This window comes from Marmota monax, unplaced genomic scaffold (genome assembly GCF_021218885.2).
Source record: "Marmota monax isolate L192 unplaced genomic scaffold, Marmota_monax_Labrador192_F-V1.1 WCK01_AAM20220418_F8-fsc00170, whole genome shotgun sequence".
NCBI classification, from domain to species: Eukaryota; Metazoa; Chordata; class Mammalia; order Rodentia; family Sciuridae; genus Marmota; species Marmota monax.
Window position 1 is genome coordinate 1439662 of NW_026692395.1, and position 14505 is coordinate 1454166.

The 14505-nt window shown below is 45.4% G+C and overlaps 1 protein-coding gene across 2 annotated transcripts; it reads left to right on the top strand.

Moving 5' to 3' along the window:
- Window positions 1-2708: 2708 nt before the first annotated feature.
- Was (WASP actin nucleation promoting factor) lies at window positions 2709-9979 on the top strand. Of its 2 annotated transcripts, XM_046442486.2 has the most exons (14): window positions 2709-2796; window positions 2948-3084; window positions 3324-3492; window positions 3833-3973; window positions 4730-4816; window positions 4916-5018; window positions 5124-5171; window positions 5264-5317; window positions 5791-5965; window positions 6790-6832; window positions 7039-7192; window positions 7403-7812; window positions 8063-8177; window positions 9697-9979. In XM_046442486.2, exons 3-14 carry the CDS (start codon window positions 3361-3363, stop codon window positions 9750-9752), a joined length of 1518 nt encoding a protein of 505 aa, XP_046298442.1. In that variant the 5' UTR covers window positions 2709-2796; window positions 2948-3084; window positions 3324-3360; the 3' UTR covers window positions 9753-9979. The 2 variants fall into 2 exon arrangements, with proteins under 2 accessions (XP_046298442.1, XP_046298443.1); XM_046442487.2 differs by lacking the exon at window positions 2948-3084 and having other exon boundaries at window positions 2713-2796.
- The last annotated feature ends 4526 nt before the right edge of the window (window positions 9980-14505 follow it).

Sequence of the window (14505 nt, forward strand, 5' to 3'; positions counted from 1 at the left end):
TATAATTTTTTTACAAGGCAGTAAAGAATATCTTCACTTCAGTCTTTGGGTAGGGAATGACCTTCCGGCCCACAAGCTAATTTGTATCCAGCTTTATAAGATACTTTTCAAAAACAATTACTTCCAGTAGGATGTGCGCAATAACCTATAACATTTTATAACTTCCAAACTCCCCTCCCTAAAGGTCATTGTAAAAGTCAACAGAGCCTCCTGTTGCTGTACTAAAAAAGAAAAGTTTACAGAGGCGGTGGACATGTCACACAAAGCACTTAAGAGCTTTTCAAAGGCCAACTCTGACATTGAGGAAATGAACTAAAACATGCAGGATTCTTAACAGGATGATCCACAAACTAAAAACAGCTATATTGGTTCTTTTGAGTGACACCATCTTGATATCACAACATACTCTTACCTGATGGTTTATTTTGGGGTACCAAGGCCACATTATGACTCCCAGTTTAACATAGACAAGTGTATGCTGATGCACTAGGGAAGACGACACAAAGCTTTGTCCCCATGCTGTAAGGCTTCTGTGCCAAAGTGGTCACATATGTGAATGTCAGAGAATCTTTCTTGAGAACCAAGAACAATCTTCAAAAACCAGTATGGGTTTTGTGCCAGCTGTGGTGGCTCGTGCCTATAATCCCAGTGACTTGGTAAGGCCAAGGCAGGAGAAATCCAAGTTCAAGGCCAGCTTCTGCAATTCAGCTAGACCTTTCCTCAAAATAAAAGTAAAAAAAAATAACTGAGGATGTAGCTCAGTGGCAGAGCACCCCTGGATTCTATTCCCAGTACTGGGGGTGGGGGTGGAGGAATGAATGCAATGACTTTTAAAATTACATTTTTTTTTTTGGTGTACCAGGGATTGAACTCAGGGGCACTTGCCCACTGAGCCATATCCCCAGCCCTATTTTGTATTTGATTTAGAGACAGGGTCTCACTGAGTTGCTTAGTGCCTCACTTTTGCTAAGGCTACCTCAGCCTTCTGAGTCACTGGGATTACAGGTGTGCGTTACAGTGCCTGGCCATAATGGATTTTTAATGCCCAAGTAGGGGCTTGCTCCCATTAACAGATTGTAAGGTGCTCCAGGTCTGGAGGTGTGAGATGACCTGGTGAGGTGTGGGCACCATAAGCTGAGCTGGGAAGGGAAGAGGTGGGAGGGAGGTTGGATTTGCCACACTAGAAGGACCTTTGAGCCTAGGTTCAGGAGAAAACCTCTGAATCTGTGGGTGTGTGGAGCCAAGAGGTTTCCAGGCAGGCCTGTGGGCCATTCAAGAGATATGCTGTTTCACTTTCAGTTGCTTGAGAGAGTGTCAGTCATATCCTCGACCTGCTCAGCTCCCCAAAGTGCTGTCCCTGTGCCTAAGAATTTCATATCTCCAAATGTTCTACTTCATGGATGGGGAAACTGTCATCCAGGGAGGCAGGGGACTGAACTGGCATTTACTTGAGGAAACCATCTAACATTATCTGGAAAATTTAGGGATGTGCAAACTCTGAAACCACTGATTACCCTTGTGTGAGTTTGCATGTCAATGTGGACCATGCAGCATTACTCCCACCAGTAAGAACCAGAAACATCTCAAAATTGCCCCAGAATTACATCCCCAGATTTTTTTTTTTAGATAGGCTCTCACTAAGTTTCTGAGGCTGGCAATCCTTCTGAAACTTGCAATCCTTCTGCCTCTTGCAATTCTTCTGCCTCAGCCTCCTGAGTCACTGGAAATAAAGGTGTGTGCCACCACGCCCAGCTTCAAAATCTGTTAACAGCAGTCTGTGGATAAACAGATTGCACATTTACACCATAAAATACTATATAGCAATGACAAAGAACAGCTACCTTTACAAGTAAATATGAATTGTAATATACACAGAAGAGAAGGCATGAGCAAAAGTATAAAAGTACACCACACACCCCAACTGCCCTGCTTGTAGTCTGGGCTCTCTACTTGCTAGATGGGTGCTATTGAGAAAACCATTTAACTACTCTGAATCTCAGTTTCTTCATCTGTAAAATGGACATAATAGTGTGTATCCCACAGGCTATTATGAGGATTTCAATGATTTAAAGTATTTCTCATATAAAGGGATCAGAACAGTTCCTGGTACATACATTAAGTGCTACATGAGTGTTATGACAAAATTAGAAGAGTCAGGGGTGTAGCTCAAAGATAGAGCATATGCTTCGTATGTGCAAGGCCCTAGGTTCAACCCTTAGCACCAAAATTTTAAAAAGTAAACAAAACAAAACACAAAGCACAATATCAAATGGGGAAAAAATTCTCCAAAGATTATATTCAAAAAGTTCAAAAACTCAGTGAGTATGGTGGTACACACCTGTGATTCCAGCTATTCAGGAGGCTGAGTCAGGAGAATTGCAAATTGGGGGCCAGCTGGGCAACTTAGTGAGATCCTGTCTCAAAAAGGGGGCGGGTACTGGAACCTACTTAAGTGCTAAAGCACCCCTGGGTTCATTCCCCAGTAATGGGGGAAAAACTATTTTTGAAGGGCCAGGGATGTAGCTCAGTGGCAGAGTGCTTACCCAGCATGTGTGAGGCCTTGGGTTCAATGCCAAGCACTGGAAAACAAAGTTCAAAAACTAAACAAGATGTTGCTTCAGCATTTGTATGTGATACAAAGTTCCTTTTTGTGTGTGCAGTGATGGGATCGAATTTAGGATCTCACGCATGCCCAGAAAGCACTCTACAACTGAGCTACACTCCCAGTCCCTCCTTCCTTTTAGAAGGGTTATGATACACACACAGACAGTAATCTGGGAGCTACAGGAGGCAGGGGTAAGTGATGGGAAAGTGAGTCAGGGGCTTGCTTATACATTATTAGTGATGTCCAGGGTAGAGATGGGGGTTTGGGATAGGGATGGGAATACAGGGGCTCACTATATAATTAAAAGGAAAAAATTGTAATGAAGTAACCCTTCATGACTAGGGGCCTTGAGACTCAACCCCAAGCTAACTGGGAGGTCTGGAGAGGAAGGAGGTCACCCTGCTGTGTGACTACGCCCCACAAAGCCAGCCCTGCACAGGTGCTCATATGGTTCAGCTCTTGCTGCGAACCAAAGGGAGGTAGGTGTGAGCCAGCCAGAGGGAGTTGGGCCTTAAGAGAGTAAGAAAGAAGGAGGAGGACCTGAACTGGTCAAAAAGATGGGTCTAGTCAGTCAAATGGAGGAGGGCCCAAGTCTGTCCAAGGAGGAGGAGACCAGGCCCATTGAGGGGCCCCTGGAGGACTTGTTTCCCTTGTGGTTTTTTTGCACTTCCTGTTCCCTTGCTCACTGCGGAAGTTCCTCTTCTTACTCTACACCCAGAGTCTAACAACCGGAGAGGACAAGGGCGAAAGTCACCATGAGTGGGGGTCCTATGGGAAGTAGGTCTGGGGGCCGAGGAGGACCAACAGCTCAGCAGAACATTCCTTCCACTCTCCTCCAAGATCATGAGAACCAGCGACTCTTCGAGATGCTTGGCCGAAAATGCTGGGTGAGTTGAATTCCTGGCCCTCCCTTCCTCCCTCCCTTCCCTCCTCTTCCTCTCTAGCTCCTCTTCCTCTCCCTCCTAAGTCCTTCTCTTCCACATCCTTTCTTGATGCTCCTTTTTCTTCCCATACTGCCCCTTCTCCTTTCCTTTTCCTCCATCTCATCTCCTAGGATCCACTCATCCATCCCAGGAAGATAACAATGTATGTCTACTTGCCTTCCCTCTGGCTATAGCTCTTCCTCTGGGCCCATGACAGCCATGGGCAAGAAAGGACCAGGCTTGGCTCCACAACCCTTTGACTACCCCTGAACAGACTCCACTGACCCCTACTCTCCCCTCCCAGACACTGGCCACCGCAGTTGTTCAGCTGTACCTGGCGCTGCCCCCTGGAGCTGAGCACTGGACCATGGAACACTGTGGGGTTGTGTGCTTCGTGAAGGATAACCCCCAGAAGTCCTACTTCATTCGCCTTTATGGCCTTCAGGTGACCCTGTGCCCCACTGGACATACAAGCCAGTTATTAATCCTCAAAACCAGATTTGTGTCCATAGCCTGAGCCCTCTGACAGATAATGAACCCCTGAGCCCCAGAACCAAAGAATATACAGATACTAAACTCAGTTTTCCAGGGATGCTTTGCTACTGAGCTACATTCCCACCCATTTTTATTTTATTTTGAGACAGGGTCTTGCTAAGTTGCCCAGGCTGGCCTTCAGCTTGTGATCCTCCTGCCTCAGTCTCCCAAATTGCTGGGATTACAGGCATGTGCCACTCAGTTTTGCCTTTCTAAATCTGGGATTATTGACCCCAAGGTCTTCATATCAAAATCTCTAAGCCCAAATATATCATACACTCCCTAAGCCTAATCTGTTCCACAAATTCCCCCCCAAAATGAGCACTGTATTTTTACCTGAAACTTGTTCTGAATTCAATATTCTGAATTTTCCTAGGCCTAGAGTTCTAAATTCTTAACTCAAGCCCTCAATCTCACATCTAGGGCCCTGAACCCCCAATCTAAATTTCTCACAGCAGTGTTTGATTCTCAGCAGTGTCTGAGTCTCTGAATTCCAACCCTTCATATCTGATACCTAGAACTCCAACTCTCTGATCCTGAGCTAAAAATTTCCAAGTCAGAGACCAAGGCCCCAAATCAGGACACCATATTCTCTGGCTAGATAACCAAGGCCTGACACCCAGAATTGCCTCAGTACTAGCCTGACTCCCACCCTGCTCCTCTCCAGGCTGGCCGGCTGCTCTGGGAACAGGAACTGTACTCGCAGCTGGTCTACTTCACTCCCACCCCCTTCTTTCACACATTTGCTGGAGATGTAAGTGGCCAATTGATCCTTGGGCATCATTTGGGGTGTGGGGAGAAGATGGGAAAGGTGTGGGGGCCTGAAAGGCTACTGACCCCAAGACATGTGCAGGACTGCCAAGTGGGGCTGAACTTTGCAGACGAGGGTGAGGCCCTGGCCTTCCGGGCCCTGGTGCAGGAGAAGATACAAAAAAGGAGTCAGAGGCAAAGTGGAGGTGAGGAGGTCTTAGGGTAGGACAGAAATTGGGAAGAGGTGATTGCACAGGTGGGGATCTGGAAACACCTTTCTCATGATTCTGACTTCCAATCCACCTGTCTAGCTGCAGACAGACGCCAGCTACCCACACCACCAGCACCAGCTAATGAAGGTGAGTCCTTTAGTGCAAGTAGGGGTAATAAGGGCTATCCCAGGAACCTGTGGCAAGGTTGTGACAGTTCTCAACTCATTCAATCTTTCCAGAGAGAAGAGGAGGTCTCCCACCCCTGCCCCCACATCCTGGTGGAGACCAAGGTGGTAAGTGATGATGATTCTTTTCTGTGTCTCTGGATGGATGGGTGAGTAGGGAGTACATAGATGGAGGAGAGTTGGCTGGGTACATAAATGTATAAAGAGGTGAGTGGATGGATGGATATATGGATGGATAAGCAGATGAATGGTTGTATGGATTGGTGGCAGACAGATGGCTAAGTAGGGGAAGATGGGAGGTTGCAATATAAATAAATGTATGGATATATTAGTTGGGTTGAATCTCTGAATGTATGAATGGTTTTCTTGATCCAGCCACTTCTCCATAGACCCTACTTAGATCTATCACCCTCTCCTTTTATGATCATCTAACATACATTGTGGGGGCCTGGAAGGCTACTGACCCCAAGACATGTGCAGAACTGCCAAGTGGGGCTGAACAGTCTTCCCATTTCTTGTCCCTATGCTTTGGCTGGTAGGTAAGTTGGTCAATGGTCCATTTACCCTATTTTTCCACACAGGTCCACCAGCTGGCCCACTGTCTCTGGGGCTGGTAACAGTGGACATCCAGAACCCTGATATCACAAATTCACGCTATCGTGGACTCCCAGCACCTGGCCCTGGCCCAGCTGATAAGAAACGCTCAGGGAAGAAGAAGATAAGCAAGGCTGATATTGGTGCACCCAGTGGATTCAAGTGAGATCCTCTGTCACAGGGGCCCACAGATCCCTGGGTGTGGAGAGCATATAAATAGATGGACAGCTGAGAGGATGGTAGGATGGGCTGGATATGTGAATGGACAGATGAAAGAAAGAAAGAAAGAAAGAAAGAAAGAAAGAAAGAAAGAAAGAAAGAAAGAAAGAAAGAAAGAAAGGAAGGAAGGAAGGAAGGAAGGAAGGAAGGGGGAGGGAGGAAAGCAGAGAGGGAGGGAGGGAGAGAGGGATGATTAGATGGATACGTAGAAGGGCTGATGTGAAATGGGTAGATGGATGGATGGATACATGAGTATATAGACAGATTGATATGTAGGCTGACTGGTTCACAGACAAGGTGGATGCAGATCAGTAGGCAGACAGATATATAGACAAATGGACAGTTCAATGGATAAGTGAATAGAAGTAAATGGTTGAATGGGTAGAAAAATGACTATATGGGAGGAAATATAGGCACATGTTTAGGTGGACAGTGTATGTGAAAACAGGTTGGTGGACAAATGGGTAAACAAACATTTGAGCAGATGGATGGGGGGACAGATATATGAACAGGTCAGTAGCCTGATGAATGTGAATGAATAGGTGGATATGTAAATGGGTAGATGGATGGTAGAAAGAGGGATAGATGGACAAACTGGCACCACAAACTATGTACACTTTAATTCCCTAACTCCTACTCATACTCATTTAGACTCATTTACTCATTCTGTCCCCTCCACGTCCCTCTGGGAAGGAGAGGGTAAGAGGGCTTCACAACTAGGAAGGTAGGGCAGCAAGGCTTCACTGGAGTCTTCTCACCTCCTCTAGACATGTCAGCCATGTGGGCTGGGACCCCCAGAATGGATTCGACGTGAGTAATTCCAAAGTCCCCTGCTCCACACTCAATTTCCACCTACCCTTCCAGGGACCACTGCTCAGACCCCACCCCTAGAGCCTGCCCTGCCCTCTCCACGTCCCTCTTGGATCCCTCCCTGGGATGGACTCAATGCTAATCTGTGCTCTATTCCTCCTCACCTTCTTCATCCACCCGGCTCCGGCCTTTTTCCATCTGGGCAGGTGAACAACCTAGATCCAGATCTACGGAGCCTGTTCTCCAAGGCAGGAATCAGCGAGGCCCAGCTCACTGATGCAGAGACCTCCAAACTTATTTATGACTTCATTGAGGACCAGGGTGGGCTGGAGGCTGTGCGGCAGGAGATGAGACGTCAGGGTGAGCCCTGTTTATCTATACATCCCTTCTTCTCCAGCCTTGACAGTTGATACCTCTGAAATACACTGAAGTTACTCCATTATGATGGAAATCTCTATGCTGCATGAATGGGGAGTTGATTTCTTCAGGTACCCATTTTACAGATGAGCAAAACTGAAGTTCAGAAGAAAATGATAATAATCACAGTTATGCATTATTTTCTGCCCACAGAACCGCTTCTACCACCCCCGCCGCCATGCCGTGGAGGGAATCAGCCCCAGCGGCACCCTATGGTGGGGGGTAACAAGGGTCGATCTGGTCCACTACCCCCTGTACCTTTGGGGAGTGCCCCACCCCCACCAACCCCCCGAGGACCCCTACCCCCAGGCCGAGGGGGCCCTCCGCCACCACCTCCTCCAGCCACTGGACGTTCTGGACCACCACCCCCTCCTCCCCCTGGAATTGGGGGGCCTCCTGTGCCACCTCCACCACCACCACCACCACCACCACCACCCAGCTCTGGGGTTGGGTCAGTCACTCCCCCAACTCCTCCTACTCTGGTGCCTGGTGGGGGGCTGTCCCCTGGTGGGGGTCGAGGAGCACTTTTGGATCAAATCCGGCAAGGAATTCAGCTGAACAAGGTGAGGACTGGCAAGATGGAGAATTGGGGGTCTGGAACTCCAGGTGTTCTGTGCAAGTTAGGATGTTAGGGGACCAAGGCTGAGACTGACTGTAGTGCCAAGCTTTTGGGTTTGTGTAATAGGGTTGGAAGGTTGGAAGGGATCCTTGAAGGGGACTGGAATGTGTGGGAGAAGAAATAATGAAGAGAGGGCCAGGGAAAATGCTCATCTCACAGGTCTAAGCTCTCTATGCCACCTTTGCTTGCTGCAGACCCCTGGGGCCATAGAGAGCTCAGCACTGCAGCCACCACCTCAGAGCTCAGAGGGGCTCGTGGGTGCCTTGATGCATGTGATGCAGAAGAGAAGCAGAGCTATTCACTCTTCAGGTGAGCCTATCCTGCCAGGCCCATGAACCTGGTTCCCAGGGCTAGCATTGGCTGAAAATTCCAGAAGCCACTATCAATAGTGACACTAGGGGTTGGGGGAATAGTTCAGTGGTAGAGTGCTTGCCTAGCATGCATGAGTCCCTGGGTCCCATTCCCAGCACTATAAAGAAAAAAAAAAAAAAATATATATATATATATATATATATATATATATATATTATTACTTGTCCTATTAATTACAGTATTCACATGGATCTCCTTCTTGACAATGTTAACATTAAGTCATTATGTGACAATAATATAATTAAGTCTATATTTGACAAAAATAATAGCATTAATGCCAGGGTATATCCACAATATTAGCATTAACCCCATATATCCAGTACTATTAACATTATCCCACTGTGTAATGATAATGATATAAAGAACCCCATATTTTTTTTCAACTCTGGAATCAAACCCAGGGACTCATGGATGCTAGGGAAGCACTCTACCACTGAGCTATATCCCCAGCCTAAGAACCTTGTCTTTGAAAATAATACTGATGGGTCTGGGGATATAGCTTAGTTGGTAAAGTGCTTGCCTCACATGCATAAGGCCCTGGGTTCAATCCCCAGCACTACCAAAAAAAAAAAAAAAGAAAATAATACTGATGTTAACTTCATATATCAATAGATTTACATTAACTCACTATGTGATAATAATATTTAACTAGCCCAGTTTTTATAATATTAACATAAATTTCCTAATGAGCCAACAGAGTCAACAGTATTGTCATTAACCCATCATATGAAGGTAATATCAATCTCTACCTATTATGTGGCAATAATATAATGAACTCTGACTTTGACAATAATATTAACATTAATCCCAGAAAGTGTCCACACAATGAATGTGAGGGCTAGAGATATAGCTCAGTTGGTAGAGTGATTGCCTTGCATGCACAAGGCCCTGGGTTCAATCCCCACCATCATACCCCCCCACACACACAAGATGAATGTGAGTCCATTACGTGACTAGTATAACAAATCTCATTTTTCACAATGATATTATCATGAACCCCATTATGGGTCAACAATATTAGCAGTAACCTTGTGCCATGAAACAATAATAAATTTAATAATAAATCTCATCTTTGCTAATAATGTTTAAGTTTGTCCCCTTAAGTTACAGGGAAGGCTGGGGATGAAGCTCAGAGGTGGAGCACTTGCTTAGTATGCAGCTATATAGAGGCTCTGGGCTCAATTCCTAGTGACAGAGGGATTGCCATTAACCCTTTGTGTGACAATAATATTCTGACTAACCACATTTTTTACAATACTATATTGACTTCAACTCTAACTAGAACCCAGACCCCAGCTGTAATCCCTATCTTGCCCCAACTCTCCCTCTAGCAGGAGATTTCAGTTCCTCAGAGATGTCCTCACCTCCTAGGCCCTAGGAACCCCCTAATCCTGCCAGGGCTTTTGAATCCTCCTATCCTTTTGGAGTCCTACTTCACGTCTTTCTCTCTGTCCAGATGAAGGAGAGGACCAAGCCGGGGATGAATTTGAAGATGACGAATGGGATGACTGAATTGCCCTCAGAACTTCTGCAACCCAGTGGCTCTCCCACTCTACCTGCTCTGTGCTCACCCCCAGGTCCCTCCATAGTCAGCTTCCTGTCTCCAATGCTGTCATCCTTGACTGGGCCCCACACTTGCCCTAGAGACACCTGGGCCCTTTTTATATGTAATTTCTCACTTTTCTTCACCCAAGGATTTTAAAACAAAAATAAAATAAATGTCTCTTTGTCTTGCTAAACCTCAGTTTGTTTACATTCCAAATGTGAAAATTGGGGTCCTCCTCACCATGTCCATTTTCTTCATTTATCCCATTTTATTTATTTAGCCTAACATGTATATATTCATATTAATTCATTCATTCTGTTATGCCCTCAGTCATTTAGCCTGTATTTCTTTTTACTTTACTTTTCTTTTTAAATTTTCTTTTCTTTTTTGAGAGGGAGTCTTGCTATGTTGCCAAAGCTGGTCTCAAAAAATGGGCTCAAGTGATCGTCTTGTCCCAGCTCCAGAGCAGCTGGGATACCTGGACTAAGCCCAAACTCCTGGTTTTAGCCTATATTTTATTGTTTCCTTCTACCCTTCTGTCTTTCCACAAATATTTACTGCCAGGTACTATTTTTTTTTTTTTGTATTTTATTTAGAGACAGGATCTCACTGAGTTACTTAGGGCTTCACTGAGTTACTTAGGGCTTCGCTAAGTTGCTGAGGCTGGCTTTGAACTCACGATCCTCCTGCCTTAGCCTCCCGAGCTGCTGGGATTATAGGTGTGTGCTACCCTGCCCCGCCTGCCAGGTACTATTTTCGGGGCTAGAATGGAATGGATAAATTAGGGGGAGGAGGAAAAGAACAAGAAATTAAATCAAAATTAAATATAGTTACAGGTCATGGTAACTATTATGAAGTACTGAGGAAGAGGTAAAGGGGAAACAACATTCCAATGGAGCAATGAAGGAAAGCAACTTGGGGAGGTGACAGTTGTGCTAGACCTAAACAGAGAGAAGGGTAGGTTGGGTAAATATTTTTGGGAAAAGCATTCCAGGTCCAGGGGAACAGCCAGAGCAAAGACCCAAGATGAGAAAAAACTTGGCATGAAGATAGGTGTGGTGAATCAACGTGAGTCATTTATTCATTATATTTAATTATATTTTCTTTCTTTCTTCTTTTTTTTGGGGGGGGCAGTAAAGGGAATTGAACCCAAGGGTGCTTTACCCATGAGCTAAAACCCCAGTCCTTTATCTTTTGAGACACGGCCTCTCTAAGTTGCTGGGGGTCTCACTAAGTTGTTAATTATTTTTTCCATCTACACAATATGAGATCAAGATCAAGAGCATATTTGATGATCAGATCTCCCCACTCTCTATACATACAACTTATACACCAGGATCCTGAGGAACAGGATCCCCTTCTCAATTTTAAAATTCAGCTCTACCCAGTTCCCAGTACAAACCAAGAACTGGACAATTGCAATGGAAGAGGCAAAGACTTAATAACCAGACAGATCTGCTCTGAGACCCAGGCAAGACACCCCATTCAGCCTCAGTTTCCTTATCTATGAATGGTAATAACATTATATGACAGATTTCCCACTGAGTCAGCCCTCCTCTTCCACCAAGACTTTTTTTTTTTCAGGAAAAAAATGGAGTAATATACAACTGTCTCTGGTATTTAAGGTGATTTCCAAGGGAATAACTGGAAACTTGTGCATCAAAGCCTAGAATTGAGATTCCTACTCCTCATTTCTGAAATCTGATGGATTCGAGATCTTAGATATGCTACCTGAGGAGGAGGAGGGGAGAGGGAAGAAAAATAAAGACTGAGCAGGGTGTGGTGGCACATGTCTGTAATTCCAGTGGCTCAGGAGGCTGAGGCAGGAGGATCTTGAATTCAAAGCCAGCCTCAGCAAAAGTGAGGTGCTAAGCAACTTAGTGAGACCCTGTCTCTAAATAAAATACAAAATAGGGCTCAGGATGTGACTCAGTGGTCGAGTGCCCTTGGGTTCAATCCCCAGTACCAAAAAAAAAAAAAAAAAAAAAAAGAAGAAGAAAAAAGAAAAAATAATAAAGACTGAAGAAACTAAGGCCCAGAGAGGTCAAGGAACTCGTTCACAGTCAATTATTTTTCATTTCTTTTCTTTTTCTTGCAGTGATTGGGATCTTACCAAGGCCTTGCACTTGAGCACTCTATCGCTGAGTTATACCTTCATCCCCTCATAATCAATTATTTTAGGGGCTGGGGATGTGGCTCAAGCGGTAGCGCGCTCGCTTGGCATGCGTACGGCCCGGGTTCGATCCTCAGCACCACATACAAACAAAGATGTTGTGTCCGCCGATAACTAAAAAATAAAAAATATTAAAAAAAAATTATTTTACCCCAGTCTGTGAGATGGAGTCCATAGAGGATAGGCTTCCTCAGTCTACAAGATCAGTAGAATAATTTCTGAATCATTAAGGTGGGGTAGGGGTGGAATGGGGAGGTAGAGAGGAAATCAAACCTAATAAGGAGATGGAGCAGCAGGAGGAGAGGGTAGCTAGCTACTAACTTTGCCCCTTAGGAATTCCTGGTAGAAGGGAGAATCCCCTAGAGCTAGAGAAGGAGAGAGTCTCAGGTTTCCCTGAATTCTTACATGAGCCTTCATCCCCTAATCCACTTCCTATCCTGGCCAGGTCCCATGTCTGGGGTGGTAGGCACTGAGTCTAGGAAGGGCCTGTCAACATCACCTATTCCCCCTTCCAGTTTCCCAGAGAAACCCTGGAAATCTGGCATTCTGGAACCCCTTCCTCCTCAGGCTTTGTCCTGGAAAAGACCTTCCAACAAACAACCTCTCAATGCCTTTGAACACTGGCTACAGCAGGCACAGGCTTGGGGTAAAAGAATTGACTAAGGGCCTGGGGATGCAGTTCAGTGGTAGAACACTTACCTAACCGCCCCCCCCAACAACCACACACACAAAATATCATCTGAGCAAGTTGCCTGACCTCTTTGGTGCTATTTCCTCACTCTTTAAAATGAAGACAAAAAAGCTTACTTCCTGGGCTGCAGAGAGAATCAAAGTAAATGATGTCTGCAAAGTGCCTGGCTCCTTGTAGCCACCTATAAATGGTAGCTGTTATTATCATTGTTGTGTTGTTATTGTTAGTACTGGATTCACTGACTCTGAATCATCATTGATTGTTCAATGCATCATTATTTTATGTATCACCAAGAAAGAGAAAAAAGTACTGTCATTTAAATTATGACTCACCAGGACTTGTGAGATGCAGGCTGACTTCAGAGATGTTAAAAAATTAAACATTTGTTGAGCCCTGTCTGGTGATAGTTTCATACCCTGTGCTTTGGTTCCCTTGTAGAAACTCATTACATGTGTCCCATGGTCTGTGTACCCTTCTGCATGTATGTTACACTCCCAAATTAAAATAGGTCAAACCTATTGCAGCATGAAATGGATAAAACCTTGCCTTGGCCTCAGCATTGAGCAAGGTAGTATACACAATAGGCACTTCATTTATGTTGAATGTACAGACAAATGATAGGGGATGTGACATAGTCATAAAAAGGTGACATATTGCTTCTGATGTCTCCTGGAAAATGCTAGTCCAGAAAGATTCATTTTCCAGAAGTGGGAGACATCCACCACAAGGTCATTCATGAGAGGAAGAAACTGCCCAAGGTCACAGAGTATAGTAAATGGTGGAGCCAGGATTTTAAATATTTCAGAACTTCACTGTTATTTTATTATTATACTGTTTGGGTAGAGCCCAGGGCTGCTCCCCACCACCCACAGACCCCTAGATCTTCCCTCCAGATCCAGGCAGGCAGAGGTCATGACTTACGACAGGTTTCCTGGACTAGTGGGAGTTGGAGGGCCTTGCCTGCCAGGGATACAGGGAGCATGTGAGGACTAGCATCAGACTTTTCTAGAAGGATTAAGGGACAGAAAGGGTTGCATGCTGGATCTTAACACTGTTTACTGTTCTACTCATGGCAAGCAGAGGCTGATAGAACCTCAGACAGACCAGCCATTTCTCCTGTAAGCTCATGGTGTAACAGAGAGAAGGACAGTTTGAGAAACTGACAGTGAGATTTCCAGATGCTGTAAGGCAATAAACATGCAACTGAATGACAGCCCACCTAGGATTGGCTGGGGCTAGTGGCCTGACACTGGAAAAAGCCTAAGGGCCTCCTGAGGCTGGCTGACTGATGACACATGGTTCTTCTGCTGGCCTGGGTGTCATTTCTGGGAGTTATAACTGGCTAACTACTGCTAGGAATCACACCTGGCCTGAGGAAATGTCTGGATATTGTACTTTCTGGCCTTTGTGTAAGGGAGGGCTAACCTGAGGGGATTTCAGGATGACTGGTCAATAGGTTTGAGGTTGCCTGCGCTAGGCAGTTGTATCTGGTAAACAGTTGTCCACCCTGACTGCATCACATGCTTGAAGGCCTGGCTGTGTCATCTGACCTACTGATCACCCCACAGGTGGTGTGATCAGTGAGATGCTGTGAATGACTACCTAGCTGATTGACAATATGGTGAGGAGAAGACTGAATGAGTCAAATCACAAGCCAGCTTATTGATCAATATAGCTTCCTGATTCCTTGACTGTATGTGGTTATGGACTGTCTGCCCTGAAAAAATCTCAGCCTCTCTGAGGGGTCCAACACATTAGAAGATACCAACTGACTGACCTGTGGTGGGAATGACTTACGACAGGTTGAGAAATGGCAGACTGGCTGTAGGAATCCAGCTTGACCTGACTACAGCCA